At 45.3% G+C, this 25,877-nt stretch overlaps 1 protein-coding gene across 1 annotated transcript in view; it reads left to right on the forward strand.

Moving 5' to 3' along the window:
• LOC137522016 (neurogenic locus notch homolog protein 1-like) overlaps positions 1-25,877 on the forward strand; it is a 102,863-nt gene that overhangs the window by 60,342 nt on the left and 16,644 nt on the right. Inside the window, exons 14-18 of the mRNA XM_068242034.1 lie at positions 2,437-2,582; positions 3,586-3,713; positions 8,128-8,275; positions 23,400-23,529; positions 25,710-25,865. Of these exons, the coding sequence (XP_068098135.1) occupies positions 2,437-2,582; positions 3,586-3,713; positions 8,128-8,275; positions 23,400-23,529; positions 25,710-25,865 (708 nt within the window). The remainder of the gene's footprint in view (positions 1-2,436; positions 2,583-3,585; positions 3,714-8,127; positions 8,276-23,399; positions 23,530-25,709; positions 25,866-25,877) is intronic.

The following is a 25,877-nucleotide window of genomic DNA, read 5'->3' on the forward strand; positions in this document are numbered from 1 at the left end:
AGCACGCAGACTATGTCTCCAAACATTGATGAAAGAATAGGTTGCCTTCAGAAGCTCAGTGAATTCCACTGTGGTTATATGATAAGATGCCACCTGAGCAATTAGCCCATTTGTAATAGTTCCTGGCTACAAAGTAGTCCATGATCAACTGTTAATGGTATTATAACAAAGTGGAACCAACTGGGATTAAAAGGCCATGTAAAATCACAGAGTAGGGTTATAATGAGGAGCACAACTCTCTGAAGAGTTATTAGCTGCAGACTTTCAAACTTTCTATGGCCTACATACTTGATACTTGAGGACTGAGTTAAGAAACCCTGATGTAAAGAACAGAGACACTGGTCTCCAGGGTGGTGGAGAATGATATGTTCTCTGGAGTGGTAAGTCACACTTTTCTGACAACCCAAAAGATGAGTCTTGTGTCGGCAGATGCAAGGAGAACAGTTTTTGCAGGACTGCATTGTCCAAAGTTTAAAATTTGGTTTAGGGCCCCTTTCCACTGCAGCGGAAACCGCTCCGAATCCGCAGAGTTTCTCCGCAGGCAAATCGCACGTGGAAACTCTACCATAGGAAACTATGGCGGTGCCGGCCGAATCGCTTACCCTAGCGATTCGCCGACACTGCCCACAGTTTTCGCGCAGGAGGCTGCAAATCCCATAGCTGTGCATGGCACGGCTACTGGGATCGACTGCGTTCCTGCGGCCCCGGAAGTGCCGCCACGCGTTGACGCATGCGGCACAAGCGGAAACGGGCCCTAAGGGAGATTATAGTGTGGAGTTATTTCTATTTCTCAGGGGTTATGGTTGAGCTTGACCCATTACTTCCAGTGGAAGGAGCTCTGAATGTTTTGGGATACCGGATTTCGCGGAATTGAAATTTCTGAATTTCCGATCAGAAATCTGAATTTCCGATCGGAACTCGAAAATCGGATTTCTGCAGAAATACTGCATTACCGTAATTCGGTAATTTTAGCCCAAACACAGAACTCGAAATAAATGGACCAATCATAGAATGCAGAAACAACTGGAAAGTATTTGGCCAATCAGAGAATGCAAAAAAAGACCAAAAAAACCCCACTACTCGGAAATCGGGAACCGTTCGGAAATCCGTGAAATCGGTAATCGGCATTGGCGGAAATCGGAATTTCTGCTGAATCAGAAATTGACATTTCCGACCATCCCTAACCAGGGTATTTTGGATAATTCCACTTTCCCAACATTGTGGAAACAGTTTGTAGATGGCCTCTTCCAGTTCCATCATGACTACACACCAAAGTCTAAAAAACATGGATAAGAAAGAGTTAAGCATGGAGACTGCCAGCCCAGGCCTTCTTTTCCAACATTCCCTCCCTGACCTCACAAGAGTGGGCAAGTGATCCCATAAACATACTCCCAAACCTTGTGGAAATCCCTCCCAGAAGTGCTGAAGCTGTTCTAGCTGCAAATGGTGGGGCAGCTCCATATCAAAGCCTATGCAGGGCTGGATTTGTACTCTTTCCCGCCCAAGGCCACTGTCAGCAGCTGCCACCCTTCAGTATAGATCACATGTGTCAAACGCCAGGCCTGGAGGGCCAGATCCACGCCAGTGTTTAGGATGGACTGAGAAAGAAAGGAATGTGTTCTACCTGATGGACCGCGCCTTTCCTGATTCAGACCCATCAATTCATTTGAGCTGTGTCAAAAATGTGTGAGGAGCTCGGCCCTCGTAGGACCGGTTTGACATACCTGGTATAGATAGTCAGAAGACCCTTCCCCCTATCATCAGTATCGGTAGCCTGTTGACCCTTCCTTCCAGTATAGGTAGCCAGATGACCCTCCCCCTCCTCTATTTTAGATACACTGATGACCCCCGCCCCCTTCCCTCTAGAGAAGGTATCATGATGATTCCCCCTTTCCCTAGTATAAGAAGCCAAATGACCCTCCCCTCTTCCGTATAGATAGCTTTTTGACCGTTCTCTCTCCAGTATAGATAGCCTGGTGACCCTTCTCCCTTGTATAGCTTGCTGCCCACCTGCCCTTGATCTTTTGGTGCCCTAGGCCATGGCCTAGGCGGCCTTGGCTTAAATTCAGCCCTGAGCCTATGAATCAAGAAGGGGAGGTTATTAAGGTTTATGTAAATGGAATGGCATCCCAAAGCTTTTGACAATTTGGAATATATCAAGATCCCGAATGCCTTAGGACATCCCACTGTCTATAAATAGTTGTAGAAATATTTGCATTACTTGAAGGATTGCTTTTGTTTCCTACCACAAAAGTGGGAGTTATATGAGTTGTGGGTATTATGATACGTTGTATGCTAAGTTGTGGGTTTGGGTTTGTTCTGGAATAAAATAACATCCATGTTTGGCTCCTGTACATAGAAGATGCTGATTGACGTCACATGCTTGTCTATTGGTAACCACCGATATCCTACTTATTTTCTTGTATCGTTCTTTAGGTGCGCGAAGCTGTGAGTGTCGCGGGCGGAACCGTTCCTTTCAGGAATCAGATGGTTCTTGTATCTGTCAGGCTGGTTTTGTCTTCTACGAAAACCGCCAGCAGCAGAGATCCGACAGCAGTAGTGATCAGGACTGCCAACCGCAGGTACCGTGGCCTAGTACAAATAATAACCCATTGTGGGAGTCCTTGTTTTTGTCTAGTGTGGTTTGTAGTTCCATAGACTCATGCTGACTCATCAATGAATACGTGTGTGCAATGACCCAGCTACAGCCCAATCACCTCCTCACTGTCGTATTCAGATTGTAAGCTGACAGAAGTGAACAATAGGGACTTTGTTTAAAGTGGAAAAGTTACAAGAAAACTTTTTTTTAGTATGTTGTGGATAAAGCAAAATTGTATATCAAACCCCTAGTCCACAGTGGAGCTCACTTGGTGCACACTGTAAATACCATATTTTTCAGAGTATAAGATGCTCCGGAATATAAGATGCACCTTTAGAGGGCAAAGACCATGGGAAAAAAATATAAACTAAACCTGGTACGTCCATGGTCCAGGAGTGTCTTGTAGATGTTTTCCCTCAATAATGGTCTCCTTATGTGTCCCCTTCTGGCCCCATGTGTCCTCATTGTCTCCCCTTCTCTCCCCAGTGAGTCCCCTTCTGTCTCCCATGTGTCCCCTTCTGTCCCCAGTGTGTCTCCTTCTGTTCCTCATAGTCTCCCCTTCTGTCCCCAGTGTGTCCCCTTCTGTCCCCAGTGTGTCTCCTTCTGTCCCCCATGTGTTCCCTTCTGTCCCCAGTGTGCCCTTTTCTGTCCCCCGTTTGACCTCCTCTGTCCCAATCCCCCCCCCCCCCCCCCTTAGCCTCCTCTGTCCACCGTTTGGCCTCTCGTCATCAGCAGAAGTCGACACTAGGGTTGCATCCCCTTTTAGCCCCCATATGTTCCCTTCAGTCTCCCATATGTATGTATCCCCTTATGTCCCCAGTCTGTCCCCTTCTGTCCCCCATATATCCCCTTCTGTTTCCCATGTATCCCCTTCTGTCTCCCATGTGTATCTCCTTCTTTCTCTCATGTGTGTCCCCTTCTGTCCCCAGTGTTGCTCTCACCACTTAGCTAGGGCAGGTATTAGCGAGTGAATGCTTTCTCTGCAGGTGGAGGAACGCTGCATCGGAGAGGAGGTGCGCCTGGCAGCAACGCGGAAGTGTGTCTCCCCGGAGCAGTACGACTGCACCCCATTCTGCGGGCCACTAGGGGGCGAGCTCAGCGCTGAACTCAGGATGTAAGGACTTTATAACTTACTTAGTGACCTCAGTCTCTGTCTTAAAATAAACCTGAGATGCAAGGTGTGTGGGGGAGACAATTATACCTACCTGGGGCTTCCTCCAGCCCCCTACTGCTTATCGCTCCCTTGCTGTCGTCCTCCACCCCCTGGATCTGCAACAATTCTGCACCTGTGCAGTACTACTGGGCAGGGGCAGAACGCTCCCATACACAGGAGCACAACAGGGGAGCGCGCACGGCCGGACTGCGCTTGTGCTGACTGGCCCCAACTGGAGGACTTTTCAGGGCCAGTTGCAGAAGATTCAGGGGTGGAGGAGGACAGTGAGGGAGCATTAAGCCTCAAGGAGGATGGAGGAAGCCCCAGGTATGTATATGGCTCATGTTTACTTTAAGCTACATAATTTCTGTTACCCCAAAATCACTGATGATTGTTTAAACTGGCACTAAACTCAGAAATTCCTCTCTGCTCTAAAAGATTGGCCCCAGCATGATAACCTTTATGGACAAAGAATTCTTAATTACAATTTATGGAAATCTTTAAAAAACTGAAGTTTTACTTGGGTTCACTTCTGCAGCAGGCACTGGAAACCAGAGATGAGTGCTTTGGCACAAAATAAACATATCCCCGATAGATTTTACAAAATAAATACTATACCTGGTATTTTTACTGCTCTGGTGTGCCGTTTTTTTGTTTTTTTTACTAAAATTCCATGAAAACATAGTTCATCAGAAAAGCATATTATTTAGTGGGCTGTGTGCAAAATGAAATCACCATTTCTAACAACCTCTTATGACTAACAAATATAGATACAAAAAAACGTTTTTCAATATACTCTCACATTAGCAGCTCCTCCCATCTCCTCACAGCTCTCTGTGATGCTGCAAATATACAGAACAGGAGAGCAGAGCCAGAAGGGGGCAGGCTTGGGCTTGTAAAGACATCAGAGAAGACAGACTCCGCTATAATGATTCCTGAGCGAAGCCAGACTGAATGCTCAGTCAGGGATTTTATCAGGGCTGATAACAAGCAGGCTGAGCAGTGAAGGATGAAACAGAGAGCAGGGTAGGTGTTTTCTCTAATGTTCCCACTGATGTATATGGTAAAATTCATGAGGGTGCTTCGTCTCTGGTTCACTTTGAAAGAAATATCCACGGAGTTGGTTAAAAAAATAAAAATACTAATCCACTTACCTGGGGCTTCCTCCAGCCCGTGGCAGGCAGGACGTGCCCTCAACGCCGTTCCAGAGGCTCCCGGTCTTCTCCGGTGGCTCACTCGACCTGGCCAGGTTGGCTTCCTGGTCGGGTTCTTGTGCGCTGCAACGTGCGTCTCACGTGGTCGCGTTGACGTCATCGGACGTCCTATGGACTGTACTGGGCAGGCGCAGAACTACTGTGCCTGCGCAGTACAGCCTGGAGGACGTCCGATGATGTCAGCTCGACCGCGTGAGACGCACGTTGGAGCTCACAAGAGCCCGACCAGGAAGCCGGCTTGGCCAGGTCGGGTGAGCCACGGGAGAAGACCGGGAGCCTCCGGAGCGGCGTCGAGGGAACGTCCTGCCTGCCACGGGCTGGAGGAAGCCCCAGGTAAGTGGATTAGTATTTCTATAACTCCGTGAACCCTCCATTTAACCCTCCTGGCGGTCTAATGTTTTCCACCAGGAGGCAGCGCAGCAGTTTTTTCTTTTTTTTTTTTTAAATCATGTATCATCCCTACATGATAGCCGCTGCTCAGCGGCATCCCCCCGCCCGCTTCAAACGCCTTCGGCGATCTCCGATCAGGAAATCCCGTTCAAAGAACGGGATTTCCTGGAGGGCTTCCCCCGTCACCATGGCGGTGACGTCTTTGGGAGTCACGATCCACCCCTCAGCGCTGCCTGGCACTAATTGGCCAGGCAGCGCACGGGGTCTGGGGGGGGGTGGCGCGGCGGAGCGGATAGCGGCGATCGAGCGCGGGCCGGCGGCGATCGGTGTGCTGACGCAGCTAGCAAAGTGCTAGCTGCGTTCAGCAAAAAAAACATTAAGCAAATCAGCCCAGCAGGGCCTGAGAAAACCTCCTGCGCGGCTTACCCCGAACTATGTTCGGGGTTACCGCCTGGAAGGTTAAGGACCATGATCAAGAAAAAATTGTAAAATTTTAAATACTTGCATATAAAATGTAAATTTCTTCAGAAAGTAAAATGCACTATTAATTATTTTTTCCTATGTTGCTGTCACAGCATGAGAGATCTATGTTGCAATAAGTACTGGACTTTATGTAATATATCAAAAAAAATTGCGCAATTGCCCAATTGAACCATTATGCCAATTCTACTAATATGGCCCTTTTTTCTGCCAGCCAAACAATTTGAATACGCCATTATTGAGCCTCTTTATTCAAGTTACACAGATTTTTTCATGTCAAGTTGTGTGTTTTGTATCAATAAAGTTTTTGTACTATCTTTGAGACACTGCATTTTTGCACAATTTTTTTGATATATTACATAAAGTCCAGTACTTATTGCAACATAGATTATATGGGTATAGTGGAACACCAGCTACATGGACTGTACTGTATGTTCTCTCCGTGTCTGCGTGGGTTTCCTCCGGGCACTCCGGTTTCCTCCCACATTCCAAAAACATACAGATAAGTTAATTGGCTCCCTCTAAAATTGGCCCTAGACTACAGTACTTACACTTCATAATATAGACATATGGCAATGGTAGGGATTAGATTGTGAGCTCCTTTGAGGGACAGTTAGTGACAAGATGTATACATACACTGTACAGCGCTGCGTAATATGTCGGCGCTATATAAATACTAAATAATAATAATAATAATAATAAAGGACAGTAACCACAATATATATTAACAACAGCATGAGAGATCCTCAGTATTACCTTTATTTCTGTACAAAAGCATTCCCTGTAAAGGATCTATACACAGATGAGGGCCAGCCTTACTACTTATTTCAACCCTATTTTGGCAGTTGGACTGAGCAACTGTCAATAAGTGCAGGGGCAAGACTTGCACAGCCCGGGCCCCCCAGCAAAATGTGGTCATGGAGGTCCTGTTCACTACTGTAGCTGCGACGTGCAGCCTATCAGCTTGTGCCTCTCCTGACGCTGCATGTCATGTGATAGGAAGTCGCAAGCTAATAGGCTGCACGGCGTGTCTACACGGAGTAGTGAAGAGGACCTGTCCCAGCAGAATTAGGTAAAGTATACGCTCTGCTACAGCTGCCGCTGCTCTGCACAGTCTCACAGGTGCAGGGGGGAGAAGAGGAGATCGGGAGGTGGGAGCGAGCGCGCACAAAGAGCTGCCACTGGCAGGCCCCTTAGCCTCCAGGCCCCCCTGCCACGGCAGGTTAAGCAGAAGAGCTGCCACTGTCAGGCCCCTTAGCCTCCAGGCCCCCCTGCCACGGCAGGTTAAGCAGAAGCTATTGTTACGCCAGTGTGTAAGTGCTTTTGTAGTTAAATAAGGACCCGAAAATCCAAATGAGGAAATGGACTAGTCCGAAACCTGTCAGATATATCAGATTATTACCAAAAGTAATTTATAGTGCATGTTATAGAGTATTGGTATTGCTGATAGTATATATATGAGACTTGCTGTCCAGCACATCTCCTGCTGCATGCACTGTACGTTACATTTGACATGCTGCCATTAAGCACGTATCCATAGGGGAGGGGCTAATACTCACGCATTTCATGGGCCTCGGCCTGTACAGCTTTCCATCTTCAGCCTGTCTGTCTCTTATGCTGCCATTAAACACCTATGCATAGGGGAGTAGGCTAATACTCACTCGTTTTATGGGCCGGAGGGGAGGAGGCTAATACTCACACATTTCATGGGCAAGAGGGGAGGGGCTAATACTCATACGTTTTATGGGCCAGAGGGGAGGGGCTAATACTCACATGTTTCATGGGCCAGAGGGGAGGAGGCTAATACTCACACATTTCATGGGTCAGAGGGGAGGGGCTAATACTCACACATTTCATGGGCTAGAGGGGAGGAGGCTAATACTCACACATTTCATGGGCCAGAGGGGAGGAGGCTAATACTCACACATTTCATGGGCCAGAGGGGAGGGGCTAATACTCACACGTTTCAGGGGCCAGAGAGGAGGGGCTAATACTCACATTTCAGGGGCCAGAGGGGAGGAAGCTAATGCTCACACAATTCATGGGCCAGAGGGGAGGAGCTAATACTCACACGTTTCAGGGGCTAATACTCACACGTTTCATGGGCCAGAGGGGAGGGGCTAATACTAACATGTTTCATGGGCCTCGGCCTGTTCATCATTCCATCTTCAGCCTGTCTCTTATGCTGCGAATAAACACGTATCCTTAGGGGAGGGGCTAATACTCACGCGTTTTATGGGCCTCGGCCGGTTTAGCTTTCCATCTTCAGCCTGTCTGTCTCTTCTCTGCAGCTGTCATTGCGCACAGTATGTTTCCGCAGAAGAACTGTGTGACCACACATGCTTAAAGAAACTCCCTCGAATATCGATGAGTTACGGATCCAACGGACAATTCTTCCTGCAGATTGAAGAATCGGAGAAGAGAATGAGCAGGAAATTGGTGGGTATAAAACAGACAAGCACTAAATGACCTGAGCACGAAAATAAAAGCTAGAATGCTTAATATCATGTACCCGAGGTGAAACTAAGGTTAGAAAACAGATACTTACCTACAAAGAATGAAGCTTCTGGCTCCTGCAGAGGCCTTCCTTATCTTCCTGGCCCCCAACCATTACTGCGCATGGACCTCCAGGACATATACAACAAGAGTTTGTCGGATTTCTGATTGTGACCACGCTCCACTTCACAAGCGTGGCTGTACTGTGCCTGCGCGAGTATGGACACACCTCCACAGTGGCCTGGAGGAGGATGTGGTAAGCCTTGGGTAAGTATGTGGGTTTTTTTTTACTTTAGTGTTGCTTCGGGTTCACTTTAACACACTAAAACATACTGCGTGTGAGGCCAGTGGCAGAGGCGTCCGAGCCATTAGGCAGCTATAAATTTTCGCCTAAGGCGACAGGAAGAGGCAAGGGCGCTTCTGCACTGAGTAGTGAGAGAAGAAATGCCTCTCAGCTGACTCAGGTGTCAGTTTACACAGCAGCAGCGGGGCTGACTGGACTTCAGCTCAATGATTCAAAGAACCACAGTAATGAATGAGTCAGTGAGAGAAGGCACTCATCCTAGTCAGGGATCCGAGGAGTACAGCATCATCAGCTCCTGAGTCCAACTCCTGAGAATTCAGTCCCTCTCTCTCTGCTACTGCTAACTGCATGGATGTAGAGACTGTGTAGCAGCCAGGCATTGACTTCCCCCCAGGCCGCCTTTCATTCAATGATTTAGGGTTGGTCCTGTGTCTGCTGTATTCAGGTTTGTTGATGTAAGGCAATGTAAAATACTAGGCTAGCTGATAAAAGTGCAATTAGAGGGCAGGCTAGCTGGTAAATATACACAGCATGATGTAGAACTCGTCTGGAGGGTCAGTGGGAAAAAATCTGTCTGGTCTCTCTCCATTGTTATAATGACTGCATGTGCAGATAAGGTCTTAAACAGGTTGAAAAGTTTTGACAGTCCCTAGACTCCAGGAGGGCTGCTTGCTGACTTGTGTAAGAGATTGGCAGGGACAGCAGTCCTATTACCAGCAACTAGTCTCTGTGTAATGTGGGACTGCAATACAGATAAACTGCTCCATCTCAGGCTATTCTCAGTCTCACTCCACTCCTCCTATCTCTGTATGTGTATAGTGTATGTCTACTGTGTGCTGTGTATAGTGTGCTCTCTGTGTGTGTGTGTGTGTGTGTGTGTGTGTGTGTGTGTGTGTGTGTGTGTGTGTGTGTGTGTGTGTGTGTGTGTGTGTGTTGTGTGCAGTGTGTGTACTGTGTGTGTGTGTGTATGTTGTGTGCAGTGTGTGTACTGTGTGTGTGTGTGTGTGTGTGTGTGTGTGTGTGTACTGTGCTGTGCGTGTCTAAAGTGTGTGTGTGTGTACTGTGTATAGCGTGTATGTTGTGTGCAGTGTGTGTACTGTGTGTGTGTGTGTATGTTGTGTGCAGTGTGTGTACTGTGTGTGTGTGTGTGTGTGTGTGTGTGTGTGTGTGTGTGTGTGTGTGTGTGTGTGTGTATATAGTGTGTGTACTGTGCTGTGCATGTCTAGTGTGTGTGTGTGTGTGTACTGTGTATAGTGTGTATGTTGTGTGCAGTGTGTGTACTGTGTGTGTGTGTGTGTGTGTGTGTGTACACTGTGTGTGTGTGTATAGTGTGTGTGTGTGTACTGTGTGTGGTGTGTGTGAGTGCATGCCGCAAAAAGTATATTTTATGGTGAAACGCTCTGCTGCATAACAACTATTTTCTGGTGAACCCATGCCGCAATAAGTACATTTTCTGGTGAAACGCTGCTGCATTATGATTTTCGGGGGTCTTGGGGGTGGGGTTCACCACAGGAGTGGTGTTCACCATGAGGGGTGCGGGGTATGGGACTGGGGGCAATCACGGGGAGGGGGGGGGGGGGTGCCACAGGATTTCTCGCCTGGAGTGACAAAATGGCTAGAGACGCCCCTGGCCAGTGGTCTATCAGGTCTAGAGCCCAAGACTCCAAATTGCCAGGATTCAAATGCTAGTCTTCTATGTCAAAAGTAGTGTCCTTAACCAGTAGACTATCCACCTGCTCATGTTAGTGGCCTCTTGCCCTGTCAGTCACCTTCCGATATGGTCATCTCAATTTTTAGTCCATCCAGGTAGTGGTCATACAGTGTACTTGTTTGAGTGGCATTCATCAGCTTCCACAGATTAACCTCATGCCTATGGATCTGTAGGGCCAAAAATGTCTTCTTATTCTTAATATAGATATGAGTTTGAGCTGGGGTCATGTGAGGTTCATTTGGGGTTTACTTAAATTTTGCTTCATGATTTATAGTGGGCCGGGGTAATGCCAGACTCCCAGGCTAATGTATCATGTGTTGCTTTACATGTCACCTCGCCTGCCTTCAGTTCTGGATGTACCTAAAACAAAGGTGGCAAGTTACCACCGTGACACAGAAGCAGGTTATATTTAGCCTGTGTTTCAGCGGAGAAAGAGACCTTTTCCCTAAATGACAGAGCTTTTTTCACACCTCGAATCATGCAAGGAAAATACTTCATTCATCACATGAAAATAAGAAAACATTTTGGCACTTTTCCTCATGTTTGTTTCCTGCACAGAGGTCACGAGCTGACTGGAAACATAAATAAGTGAATTTTCTTACAGTTTTCTGTGTATTCCAGCAGTAACTTCAACCAAAATCCCGGGAATCAGGGGCGTAGCAATAGGCCCTGCAGCCCCTGCGCCCGCGGGGGGGCCCGGCCCCCCCCCTGGGGCCCGCTCGGGGCCGTTTTGTGGGTGCTGGAGGGGTGGCAGCATGAGGGGAAAGCCTTGCCCACAGTCGGCGGGGAGAGGGGTAGTTCCCCCCTCTCCCTCACCTCGGGGCTCTCCCCTCTGTGCTCCCCTCCAGCTCGTAAGTGTGTGGGGCTGTGGTGGGCAGCGGCGGGCAGATACATACCTGCTTCCGTGCGTTCCATCGGAGACTTCTCGCTCTCGCGGCTGACGTCACTTCCCACCCACAAAACTCCGAGCGGGCCCCAGGGGGGGGGGGGGCCCGCTCTGAAAATCTGCAGGGGGGCCCGGTGGGGCCTAGTTACGCCCCTGCCGGGAATCACCAGCCATGGGTGTCCACAGAGGAACCAGGGCAAGCAAAGGTCTTCTGCACAGCCCCCTAAGGATTGCCATATAAATTAATATAATTTGTTTACTAAAAATTGTATTTGAGGCCCAACTAAACCCAAAATTCTGAAACTAATCTTGTTGGTTAATGTAAAATGATAGTACTACTTTACAATCAAATTTTTCAAAATGTTCTGTATAGCTTTGGTTGCTGCCACTGTGGTCCTCTTCAGGCTGTAGTCCTGCTATTTCCTGCTTGCAGAGATGTGGTCTTATACCTACTTCCTGTGAAACAAAAGGCCACACCTCTTTGTGTCTTACACCTACTTCCTGTGAACCAAAAGGCCACACCTCTTCATGGTTTAAACCTACTTCCTGTGAACTAAAAGGCCACACCTCTTCATGTCTTACACCTACAGTACTTCCTGTAAACCAAAAGGCCGAACCTCTTCATGTAGATGCACAGTTACTACTGTAATGCTGGGATTCTGGGTACATGTAGTACAACATATTTTGTTGCTCCTACTTTGAGGGTCACATTTGATCTAAATAACCATCCATCAGATCTTGCAGGCAGTGGAGTAGCAATAGGGGTCGCAGAGGTAGCGACCACATTGGGGCCCTCCCTCCAGCACAATATTAGCTCTCTATTGGCCCTGTGCTTGTAATAATCACTTCTATAGATGCTTTACATAGGTCTCATTAACAAACTGTTTCCATCCCCTTTTTGCACCTCTGACACTGGAAATCCTTTGCAGGTTTTGGGGCGCTGTATCAATTGTTATGTATAGAGTGCCTGGGCGAGGGGCCCATGTAAAACTTGCACCGGGCCCCATAGCTCCTTAGCTCCACTGCTTGCAGGTCACAAAAACAATTGTGCAGTGAAAATAGACATTCTAGAGGGTCGCAGGAATTTCATAGTTGTGGTTCAGCAGATTAACCTCAATGATTGATTGATTGTCGGCCAAAGCGGTCATAATAGGCCGTTGTGAATGACTTTTATGTGGTGTGTACCCATCACAAGTCTAGTAAATCTCTAAAAAGTATCATTTGTACAATTTCTTGCTTGTTCTTCCTCTGTAGTCCACTAGAGGGAGTCAGAGTATTGTGTAGCACAAGTACACATTCACTTCGGTTGTCCAAAACATTCTTCTAAGATCTGGATTATGATTGCTTTTGTTATTGTTTCAGCTGATAGTTCAGCAATGATTGCTGTGCTGTAGGGACATTCTGGTGGGCTTCCCAATGTGCAGCATGTCCTATGGGGGGGGGGGGGGGGGGGAGGGAGTTGTTTGTCTGTGGAGATAGACAAATACATTTTTCACCAAGAGAAATACGATCGATTTTTTTTTAAAGAATTGAACCCATATACCATACACTTGTAAAATGATTTTTTTCAAAATTAAAAAAAAAAAAAAGAATACTCAAATAAAGCAATCGGTTTTTGTACCTGATCTCTCCAACAGGTGTTTATCGGAAAATTAATTTTTTTAAGTTTTTCTGTACAATCAATGATTTATGTATAAAAAAGAAGGAAATTGGTTAAATTGGTTCATTTTTTTTTTTAATTTGAGAATTAACATTGATTAAAAAAAAACAAATTTTTCAGATATTTAATCAATGTATCACACACTTGTGATCAATTTTCACACAATTGTGAAGAAAATGATCGAAAAAATATGAAATTGATTGAGTTTTTAAATAGAAATAAATTACAATCTATCCTAGACCATTCATTTTTTTGGGAGAAATTGATCAGAGAAGTTCACCTTGACCGATCACCAAATAGCTGGCTTAAAGAGAATCTGTACTCTAATATTCTTACAATAAAAAGCATACCATTCTATTCCTTATGTTCCCCTGTGCCCCTCTGTGCTGTTTCTGCCACTCCCTGCTGCAATCCTGGCTTGTAATTGCTAGTTTTAGGCAGTGTTTACAAACAAATGACTGGCTTCTAACCAGAGTATCATAGGCTGAGAACAGCTTACTGTGTGACTCATGCAGAGCTTGGAGGGGGTGTGTAAAGCTTCTGCCAATGACAAGCAGTGCTGCACATTCCACACATTCCAGCCTCTTGCCGACAGACACGACAGAGGAAAGAAGATACGATTTATTACAGAGACAGTGCAAGTAGGAAAAGCTGCAGTAAGACAGACCACATCAGAACAGGTATAGGAACTTATAGAATAGAAAAAATAAGGCTCAAAATTTTGTTAAAGAGTCTCTTTAATGCGCAGGCATGGGGAGGCGAGCAAAACATATACAGGTGAAACTCGAAAAATTTAAATATTGTTCAAAAATCCATTTATTTCAGTCATTCAGCTTAAAAGGTGAAACGAATACATGAAATAGGAATCCTTTGCAGGTGTTTTGGATGAATTAGCTGATTAGAGGCTAACAGAAGAATATTGAACAAAAATTTGCACAATATTGTAATGGGCTGAGATTGTGATTTTGGAGTTCCCATAATAAGCTGTAAGCCATAATCACCAACATTATAACAAATAAAGGCTTGAAATATCTCGCTTGCGTGTAATGAGTCTATTTCATAGATTCATTTCACCTTTTAAACTGAATGACTGAAATAAATGGACTTTTGTACCATATTCTAATTTTTCGAGTTTCACCTGTATATATATTAAATATAATTTTGACTTCTTAAGACAGAAGGTTTATATTTGAAGCATGAAGTCTGCTATCAGGCCTCCTTTCTATGCTGCACAGGTTTATACCGCACCTCCAGCTACATAAAAGGATTGTTCAGCTCTCAGTATGTCTGGGCTGGATTCCAATAACGTGTAATGACAAGTCTGTTCTCACTAGACTCTGCAGAGGCTGCCAGACACCACTGGGGAGATGCTCATGCCTCACTCACTACTGCTTAATGAGATTCTGAATGCAGCAGACCAGTGGTCGGACCACCCCAGCAGACCAGAGGACCACCCCAGCAGACCAGAGGACCACCCCAGCAGACCAAAGGACCACCCCAGGAGACCAGAGGAAGACCCCTCTGGTCTGTTGGGAGGTGAAGAGATATCTTCACCTCCCAGGATGATAGGGGGAGGATCCTGCAATTGTGAGGTTACAATCTAGGAAGGGGTGGGTGGAGATGCAAGGGGGTGGATCCTGCCCTTGTGAGGTTACACTCTAGAGCAGGGGTGTCAAACTCAAATACAAAGTGGGCCAAAATTGTAAACTGGGACCTAGTCGTGGGCCAACCTCAGTGTCTACTGCCCACCTTCTTTCCTGATAAACTTACCAGGTGTCTAATGGCCCCCCTCCAACTCCTATACAGTTCCCTGGTGTCTAGAGCCCCCCCCCCCCCTCCAACTCCTATATAGTTCCCTGGTGTCTAGAGGCCCCCGCCCTCCCCTATACAGTTCTCTAGTGTTTAGTGCTTTTCCCCACCTCCCCCATGTAGCTTCCCTGGTGATCTAGGACTTCACCTCCAATATAGCTTCCCTGGTGGTCTAGAGTGTGCCAAACATAATGCAAAGTGAGGAAAACACTTGGGGGCCAAATTTAATGGCTCTGAGGGCCAGTGTGACTTGTATGCTCTAGTAGGAGGTGGGGTGGAGATGCAAGGGGGAAAAGTTTGTGTCGATCACTATGCTGGCTGAAGACTTGAAGTTCACAAGAAGTGAGATTTTAGGACCTTGCTTTCTGAACAAGAAACCAGCATGTGCAGAGGTTGTATAGCTGTATGGGCAGGTGCAAAGCTGCAGCCAAGCAGAGCTATAAGATAGTTTAAAATCTGAAAACACAGTGCCAAAAGTATTACCTATAATTTATACTAAACAACCAGCGGCATAACTAAGGGCCCTAGTGCATTTTTTTTCATGGGGACCCAAGAACTCTATATAGGGTCCCAAAACCTACCAAGTACACTGCAGTGTCAGAAAGGTGTAATCAGAGTAAGGAAATAGTTTGTTAAAGAGGTGCTGTCAGCCATACTATCTCAGAAAAAAAAACATATTGTGATTTTGATTCTAGTGATTTTTCTACAGCAAATAAAGAGAAAATCCATCTTAGCATTTCCCATTTTAACTGTGGCTATTTTGAAGCGAATCCTGATGTCATTTCCTCCCTTACTCTCCTCTGCCTGATTGTGTATGCATCGCCCGCCTTCCACTATAGAAAGTACATTGTCTCAGCATGAGAAATATTGGCCAATCAGAGAGGAACAGAGGTGTGGGAGGGGAAAACAGGAGGGAAAGAGGCTTCAACCAATCAGGCTGCATTAGTTAAGTCTAAGGAAAAGTAGAGAAGCAAAAAAGGACAGCCCAGCATGCCCTGCAACTTCCTTTGTGCGGCAATGCACCAAATAAGAGTCAGGTAAACTGGGGAATGATCATTTAGCAACACCAAGGAAAGTAATAGTGATTTTAACTTTTGGATTGCCTGGTTAGCATCCTTCTTACTTGTTTACCAGATACAAATAAAGAATTGATTTTAAGCCTGACAGTTACACTTTAAGGATTACCACTATGCAATGCACATATAGAGGTGTTCATTACCAGCATAGCATAAATTAAAAGCTAATAAGATGGATGAAGGAGGCTCCCCAATGGGCCCCTCTGGTCCAGAGGCCCCAGTGCGAGCACAACCCTTACTTCCCCTATTGCTACAGCACTGTAAACAATCTGTGTGTTTTCAGAATGTAACACGTTCTATTTCAGGTGTAGAAGAAGTTTATTGTCCAGCAATCGCCTGTAGTCAGCCTCTCCCAGACTGGCGATGATGAGAGGTGCTGCTGCCCAGCGATCTGTAAGACTGGCAGAAGTCAGCTGGACTTTCCCGCCTGAGATTAGTGTTTACAGGCTGCGATAAAATGAAAAATCTACTGAGTGCAGCTTAAGGTGACTTTCCAGAGAACTTGCTGACCAGGTCTGACCAGACTGAAGGCCAAAGAGAAAGTGTTTTCCCTGCAAGTAGAGCCTTTGTGAGGGAACTGCACTTTGTTTCTGATAATAAAAGGCTGGTCCTTTGTCACTGATTGTGCTACATTCATCACCCTTCAGGCAGGATTGTCATGTAGATGATAAAGTGAATATTCTCAGGCCTGCTGTTTGTTCTGCAGGAGATTAAAGAGTCCCTGTAGTGACATGTAGTAGAATGCAGTAAAGAGGCCCTGTAGTGACATATAGCAGAATGCAGTAAAGAGGCCCTGTAGTGACATATAGCAGAATGCAGTAAAGAGGCCCTGTAGTGACATATAGTAGAATGCAGTAAAGAGGCCCTGTAGTGACATATAGCAGAATGCAGTAAAGAGGCCCTGTAGTGACATATAGCAGAATACAGTAAAGAGGCCCTGTAGTGACATATAGCAGAATGCAGTAAAGAGCCCCTGTAGTGACATATAGCAGAATGCAGTAAAGAGGCCCTGTAGTGACATATAGCAGAATGCAGTAAAGAGGCCCTGTAGTAACATATAGCAGAAGGCAGTAAAGGCCCTGTAGTGACATATAGCAGAATGCAGTAAAGAGGCCCTGTAGTAACATGTAGTAGAATGCAGTAAAGAGGCCCTGTAGTGACATATAGCAGAATGCAGTAAATAGGCCCTGTAGTGACACATAGCAGAATGCAGTAAAGAGGCCCTGTAGTGACGTATAGTAGAATGCAGTAAAGAGGCCCTGTAGTGACATATAGCAGAATGCAGTAAAGAAGCCCTGTAGTGACATATAGCAGAATGCAGTAAAGAGGCCCTGTAGTGACACATAGCAGAATGCAGTAAAGAGGCCCTATAGTGACGTATAGTAGAATGCAGTAAAGAGGCCCTGTAGTGACATATAGCAGAATGCAGTAAAGAGGCCCTGTAGTGACATATAGCAGAATGCAGTAAAGAGGCCCTGTAGTGACACATAGCAGAATGCAGTAAAGAGGCCCTGTAGTGACATATAGCAGAATGCAGTAAAGAGGCCCTGTAGTGACATATAGCAGAATCCAGTAAAGAGGCCCTGTAGTGACATAGAGCAGAATGCAGTAAAGAGGCCCTGTAGTGACATAGAGCAGAATGCAGTAAAGAGGCCCTGTAGTGACATATAGCAGAGTGCAGTAAAGAAGCCCTGTAGTGACATATAGCAGAATGCAGTAAAGAGGCCCTGTAGTGACATATAGCAGAATGCAGTAAAGAGCCTCTGTAGTGACATATAGCAGAATGCAGTAGAGAGGCCCTGTAGTGACGTATAGCAGAATGCATTAAAGATGCCCTGTAGTGACATAGAGCAGAATGCAGTAAAGAGACCCTGTAGTGACATATAGCAGAATGCAGGAAAAAGGCCCTGTAGTGACATAAAGCAGAAAGCAGTAAAGAGGCCTTGTAGTGACATATAGCGGAATGCAGTAAAGAGGCCCTGTAGTGACATATAGCAGAATGCAGTAAAGAGGCCCTGTAGTGACATATAGCAGAATGCAGTAAAGAGGCCCTGTAGTGACATATAGCAGAATACAGTAAAGAGGCCCTGTAGTGACATATAACAGAATGCAGTAAAGAGGCCCTGTAGTGACATATAGTAGAATGCAGTAAAGAGGCCCTGTAGTGACATATAGCAGAATGCAGTAAAGAGGCCCTGTAGTGACATATAGCAGAATGCAGTAAAGAGGCCCTGTAGTGACATATAGCAGAATACAGTAAAGAGGCCCTGTAGTGACATATAACAGAATGCAGTAAAGAGGCCCTGTAGTGACATATAGCAGAATACAGTAAAGAGGCCCTGTAGGGACATGTAGCAGAATGCAGTAAAACCATTTGCCTGGCAGTCCTGCTGATCTCTTTGGCTGCAGTAGTAGCTGAATCACACACCTGAAACAAGCATGCAGCTAATCCAGTCTGACTTCAGTCAGAGCACCTGATCTGCATGCTTGTTGAGGGGCTGTTGCTAAAATTATTAGAGACACAGGATCAGCAGGAGTCAGGCAACCAGTGTTATTTTAAAAGGAAAAATCCAAATCCTTCTCAGTTTAGGTTCCCTTTAACCCTTTAGCAGCCAGTTTATTAAGAGGCATGCAAGTGCTCCAGGCCAATTTATTTTGGCAATTTTTTTTTATTTCTTATTTGTTTCATTTTCTTGCTACTAATTAGTACTGCAGTAATGTGTCTTTATGGCCACTTGTCACTAGGGGACAGTGTGAGACAATAACAGAAGACTTCTGCTTTCAGTTTCTATATTTTCTGCTAGAGAAAGAGCTCAAAGCATCCCAAGAATTTACAGCACAACAAGTTCTGCTAACTGAAGTCAAAGGCAGAGCACTTATCTCAAACGAGACTTAACTCTATTGAAGCTGATGAAGGGCTAATCAAGTCTGATAGAAAAAGATAGAATGAAATGCATTGCTATAAGTATTTCCTATATATTTGCGTGTATGATATCCCCAGGTGGACAGACGCTGGCTGTGCAGGACCTCACATGTTAGATGCCAATATTAAGAGGAACTGGACTGGACTTTTTTCAGAATGGATTGGAATATCCAGCTGGCTTACTGGCCAATAGAAAGGCTTATGAGAGTCAAGCTGCTTTCACGGGGTTTCTGGGTAGGTGTTCAGACAGGAAGAGAATGCTATTTATTTCTGCATAAGGAGGAGCCAGTTTTCCAGGATGAAATAAAAAAAAAAAAAAAAGAAAACAAAAAACAGTTTAACATTTGATTCCGTTAAATGTTGTGGCAGATCCTTAAAAGCAAATCTTAACTGGAACAAATGCAATTTAAAGAGGAACTCCAGTGAAAATAATGTAGTAAAAAAGTGCTTCATTTTTTACCATAATTATGTATAAATGATTTAGTCAGTGTTTGCTCATTGTAAAATCTTTCCTCTCCCAGATTCACATTCTGACATTTATTACATGGTGACATTGTTACTGTGGGCAGGTTATGTAGCTGTTTCTAGCTGTTCTGGCTGTTAGACAGCTCTAAACAGCCATTTCCTGTCTGTGAACATTGTTACATTGTGGCAGTTTGCCAGGAGTACCGCGGTATTCAGAGCCTCTAGTGGGAGTGGTTTCAGCAGTAAATCAGTCACACAGCGCCCCCTGATGGTCTGTTTGTGAAAATCATTCTATTTCTCATGTAAAAGGGGGTATCAGCTACTGATTGGGATAAAGTTCAATTCTTGGTTGGAGTTTCTCTTTAAAACATCACCAGTCTAGCCCGCTGCCCATCCTTCCATGCTCTTATGGTGTCATGCCTAACGGGATCAGTGAATAATGGCGCCCAGCGCCTATGCATAAAAATGGCACCGCATTAAAAAGATACGCTTATCGCTATTTATCGTTAGTACTGCATAATAATGGCGCACAGGGAAAAAGAAGAAAAATGGCACACAGTAACTTTATTTATCAATAGTGACACACACTAACGTTATTTATCAATAGTGGCACACAGTAACGTTATTTATCAATAGTGGCACACACTAACGTTATTTATCAATAGTGGCACACACTAACGTTATTTATCAATAGTGGCACACACTAACGTTATTTATCAATAGCGCCCTACATAAGCCAAACTGCAGACGTTATTTAACTGCAAAGCGGTGAATGGATTTAATGTAACACTGTCAAGGTTAGGGTTAGGCACCACTGGGGGGTCTTAGGGTTAGGCACCACCAGGGGGGTCTTAGGGTTAGGCACCACCAAGGGGGTGGTTAAGGTTAGGCACAGGGAGGGTTCTGTGTGAGAGTAGGGTTAGGTATAGTTACAGTACAATATACACCACCAGGGGGGTGGTTAGGGTTAGGCACCACCAGGGGGGTGGTTAGGGTTAGGCACCACCAGGGGGGTGGTTAGGGTTAGGCACAACCGGGGGGTTTAGGGGTTAGGGTCAGGGATAGGTACAGAGAGGGTTCTGTGTGTTAACGCTAAATAACAATAAGGCTTTAACGCTAAATAACAATAAGGCTTTAACGTTAAATAGCGGTAAGCGGCAAATGAATTAGCGGCAACACTGTGCGCCATTATTCACAGGCGCCATTTTCAGATGGATGCCCTGCCAACACCCTTCTCCCATGCTTGTTATTCTGTCCAGTGTCAGCAATTTCTGCTGCAGTGGTTCCTCTGCAGGGCCGGAGGCTGCCCATTACTGCTATCTGGCAGGCATTAGGGCCTGAGCCCACTAACACAGTTGTATCCGCTTCTGTCCGCTTTTCAGCATCTGTAACAGTGATGTGTAACTGAAAAGCAGACATAACTGCGTCAGTGGGCTCAGGCCCTTAGGGGTACCTAATACTGTTGTGGTGGGAAGGGGGCACAAAGCCAACCTAGTACCAATATCTTCGGGCCAAAAGACTACCGAATATAGGTAACTGAGGTGGAGGCATCCATAGTTTTGCTGGGGGCCCAGTGCCTTCTGAGGTATATGGAAGAAATGAGCATGAAGCTGGCTACTAACGGTCCAATATTTAGCAAAAAATCGTTCGAGTGATCAGAAATTCTGATCGAAAGAAATATTGTTCACTACACCATCAACAAACAAATCTTTGCTTCCTATCTATCACAACCAATCAAGAAAATCCAAATTTTGGTTTGACAAAAATCCGATTGGGCGATTATTTTTTTAATCGTTCATAATCGATTGTGCCCATCAACTGAGATTATTTTCAACCAATCCGATCAGAATTTCTGATCGCTCTAATGATTTTTCGCTCGATATTGGACCGTTAGTGGCCACCTTAAAAGTGGCCACTAACAGTCCAATTTCTAGCGAAAAATCGTTAGAGCGATCAGAAATTCTGATCGGATTGGTTGTAAATAATCTCCATTGATGGGCACAATCAATTACAAATGATTGTAAAAACAGTCGTCCGATTGGATTATCGTCAAACAAAAAGTTGGATTTTCTAGTTGGTTGTGTTAGATAGGAAGCAAAGATTGGTTCGTTGATGGTGTAGTGAACAATTTCACTTCCAATCAGAATTTCTGATTGCTCGAACGTTTTTTGCTAGAAATTGGGTTGTTAGTGGACACCTTAAAGTGGACCCAAATTAAAAATACAAGATTTCAGAAATAAATCTATTTTCTAAATTATAGTAATATATAGCAGCCTTTTTTCAGCTGTATGATGACAAATATAAAATATTTTACATTTATTGGAGGAACCCCTCCCTTCCTTTCATATTGCCGGGACAGAATCTGGCAAACTGGTGGAGTAGAAGGTGTCCTGCAATGGAGGAATTGCTAATGGCTTCCACCTGTATAACCCTAGTTATGAAAAGAGAAGGGTGAAAAGCATGCACTGAAATGCTCATAGGCTTGAAGGAGTGTTTATTTATCTTTGTATGTGTCAGAGTGGTGCAACTAAATATTTTGAATTAAAAAAATGTTTGGTTTGGGTCCGCTTTAAGTATAATGAGGCACAAGACACAGAGAATTCTGAGGCATGACATATACAGATGTCATTTTTCATTTTTGATAAATCACCAGAAAATAACGTCACACAGATTTCTCAGAAAGAAAACGATATGTTCCGGCAGTAAACCTGTTTTCAGAGGAATTGCAGATGGATGTGACAAGCGATGACAGAGATCTCAGACGAGGCTCAGGAACTGGAGCAGGTGCTACTGTAATAAAGATCGTCACACGGCCGGTGACACATGCTGCTGAAGTGCACATGGCTGCTGGTCACATGGCTGCTGGTCACATGGCTGCTGAAGTGCACATGGCTGCTGGTCACATGGCTGCTGGTCACATGGCTGCTGGTCTCCAGGTCTCATGAGAGAAGGCGGGATCTGTAACCCATATAACAAACTTCAGCACAAAGAGCGGTTGTTGGGCCCAGCAAATAATATAACTCAGCACAAAATGTTGACTTTTCTGACTTTCTCCCAATGAAAACAAAGGGCCCGATTCACAAAGCGGTGATAACTCAGTTATCACGCCTAAAAGACTTTAGGCGTGATAACCTTTGCACTAGAAAAGTTATCACCGCTTTGTACTCTAACTCGTGCGAAGCTCCCGCGCGCAAAGTCCCATAGGGCTGAATGGGCGCTGCGTGCGCAAAACTTTGTGCGCGGGAGCTTCGCGCGAGTTGCTTCAGATCACGCCTAAACTAAGTTTAGGCGTGATAAAGGGCTTTTCACAGGCGTGCAAAGTGTTTGCACCGCTTTGTGAATCAGGCCCGAAGTGTGTTGGCGATGTGTGGATATGATTGGTGTACACATTCAGTGCTGGCCCTTTCATAGGGGCAAACCGGATGATTTCCCCACGGCCCCTGAACGTTGTGCCTATGAATCGGCCACCAGGAGATTTGGGCGCATGGTAAAGCAGATATCCGGCTCCCCTCTTCCTGCACAAGTAATTACTATTCCCCCTCCAGGCCACCATGAATGGTGGGGAAAGATATAATTCGGCCTCCAGCTATTGCTGGCGGACGAATTACACTGTTTTTGTAGTAATTTGTGCTCCGTCTCCTGACTGGGCCCAAATTACTCACTGAGCGCCGCTATAGGGGTAATTCCTATTATGGCCTATGGCGGCACTGGCTGTGCTCAAATCTCCTGGCCTGTTTTTACAGCGCTCGCCCTGAACACCCCCACCCAAACTGCAACCCCCTCCCCTCCCCCCCCCCCCCCGGATTGTCTCTCATCTTTATTTTTGGCAATGGGGCCCCATTACATTTTTGACGGCATTGCGACTCTGTATTAGTGTGTGCAGTACTGTCTTCACAATCGCAGGAAGCGTCTTTTTATCATAATTATGACATGCGCCACTCATGTCAGTAAGAAGTGGCGCCCCTGTTAGGATGAAGACAGTACTGCACGGACTAATGGAGGCATTTGACAGCCAGGACGGTTGAGTCTCTATGCTGCTGAAAACTCTGCAAAGGTCCCAGGGACAAAAATAAAATGTGGAGGGGAAGGAGGGGGGGGGGGTCAGCTAGCTTGGGGCCCGCGGGGTGAATTTACAAAAGGGCTCCTAATGCCCCCTATGTGTTGGGGTGGGGAAATGTCAGAGGGGCACGAGGTTAATATAACTGGTATACATCAGTGTCTATGTGTTTTCAGGAGGTGCCGAATATTTTGGGCCCGGATCACGTCTGGAGCAGCGAGCGAGTGCACCTGGTGGTCTTCAGTCCCAGTGGAATATTTGGTGTCCTGCTTTCCAGTGCCCGAGTCATTGAGACATTTCTTACAGGTGAGTCAGCGCCCTTTTCCTGGATTTTTAAAAACAGTATCTTTGAATACCGTATTGTTTCCACCCTACAGAGGACAAGAGCAACAAAGGAGAGCAACACAATTAGTTGGAGATGGAACTCTTGTTTGAATGTAGGATGGCGCTAGTTGGCTCCACTATGTAGTGTTCATTTGAGTTTTATTTCACCCTTGCAGCTGCTTCAAATGTGGAGGTTCCCCCCACATCCACCACAATATTAGGTGTACAAAAAACAGGAATGAAGTGGCGCTCGTGTAGCAAAAGATTATTTTATATAAGATTCAGGCCTCTTTCAGAGTGCGACATTAAAGACGCACGTTAAAACAACGTTTAAAGCAGAATAACTTACTGCAATGAAAAATCAATGCCTCATTTACAGTGCACACATTGCGTTTGTGTGTAACGTGTAGCGGTATTAGACAGTACTGCATGCAGTGTGTTATACACATTATTAGCTGCGTTGGACCGTTTGCACATGCTCAGTAATGACTTGGAAGCATATGTTTCATTGCCTGTATGCTCTACTGTATGTGACCCTAACGAGGCATTAGGGCACCCATCAGGGGGGTACAAGAGGGACAGTAGTATGGGGCCCCAGGAAGGGTCTAGGGCCCAAACAGTGACAGTGCCACTCGAGCCTCTGCTGGCAATTATTCTACCGTGGCATAACAGGAGTTGTGTGGTCATCTCCCTCTTCCCTGCTGTGTGATTGGTGAACACGCCTCAATGCAGGGGGGAGGGAGTTATGGGCGACAGGCAAGTTGTTTTGACTCCACCCCACATACCGTGGCTCCACCCCCACACAATCTGCCTATCAGATTGTTATTTGGCATGAGGGGGGCCCTGTAGGTTTGCCAAGTATGGGGCCCAGATAATTCTGATGGTGGCCCTGCGGGGCATTAAGTTGCGTTGCGACTTTTTGGGGGTGTTGCGTTGTAATTTGCGTTGCGACTTTAACATCGCATCAAAACACAACATCCTACTGTGACTTCAAATTCATTTCTCAAATCACAATAAAATTGTAAATATTCATAAAGAATATAAATTTGTATATAGAATAGAATAGAATACACACACACACACACATACACACACAAATGCACTATGAAGCTACTCATACAATGGCTATGCAATCAGCTGAAAAGTGCAAAAGCAAGTTTTTTCAATTGGTATACTGTATATATTAGGTTAATAATAGAAACATAAATAAAATATATATATATATATATATATATATACACTCTTCCCCACTCTGCGAAAATGATTGGTTTGCTGATATCACCGTCTATATGGGGAGTCTTTTACCACTTGCTGTCTGGAATTCTCACAGACGTGGAGAGACATTGGACAGGAATATTTATCTATTCTAGTTCCAAGCTGCATATCATTTGCAATAAATCTGTATGCATGCTGGAATAATAAGCCTTTCATGGACCATCTCCATCAAAGTTTCAGCATTTTAGCAACAAGTCTTCAAAACGCAAACACGTGAAACAAAAAATGTGAAAACAACATTTTACAGGTGGGTTAAGTCTGGATCTGAAGATGGGCCAGACAATCACTCAGAACTAGGGCCAGATTTCTGGGAAATCCACAGAGGTCTGAGCCTTGGGCGGCTGCTACCCAAAGTGGTGACAGTTAGAATTATCTCACCTCATTGACCATCCATGCTACTGTTCTTTAGTATAAGTTCTGTTTATTACAGTGAGGCCTAATTTGGTACCCCAGCCCAGTTTAGACTGGCCTGGTCTCTCCATGTACTGCTATTCCAACCATTCACCTCAGGGAACACTCCTGGCACACCAGAAAAGCATAGCTTGCTGCAGAGTGGAAAGTAAAGCTTGTTTTTGATAACTGTATATTGCACCAAAGCTCGTGGATAGGGATGTTCCTGCCTAGGAGAACTCACAGAGAAGCATGTGATCAGTTTGATCAGCTGACAGATTTGTAAGAATTGAATTGGCTGGGATGACTTCCTGGTTTAACACCTGATCAGCAAATCAGAGCCTTACAAATCTATCAGCTGACCAAATCTCATGCTTCTACGTCAGTTTCTCTTTTGTGGATAACTGATATATGATCTGTCAAACTTTCAACTTAAGTTTTATCCTCCTTAAAAAGTTTACTTTGAACCTACTCATAAATAGATGTTCCCGTTTTAGGAGACTCCTGGTCTGTACCAACCCCGAGGAAAGCACGAGACCGGGAACATGCAATGACATCCGAGCACTCACAATCTCTTCCCAGAATACCCAACCCGGTTCTGTGTCTTCAAAAGGGAAACGTTGTTCTGTTCCAGCTCAGCATTTTACCAAATGGTGAGTGACTCT

Source organism: Hyperolius riggenbachi, chromosome 6 (assembly GCF_040937935.1).
Source record: "Hyperolius riggenbachi isolate aHypRig1 chromosome 6, aHypRig1.pri, whole genome shotgun sequence".
NCBI classification, from domain to species: Eukaryota; Metazoa; Chordata; class Amphibia; order Anura; family Hyperoliidae; genus Hyperolius; species Hyperolius riggenbachi.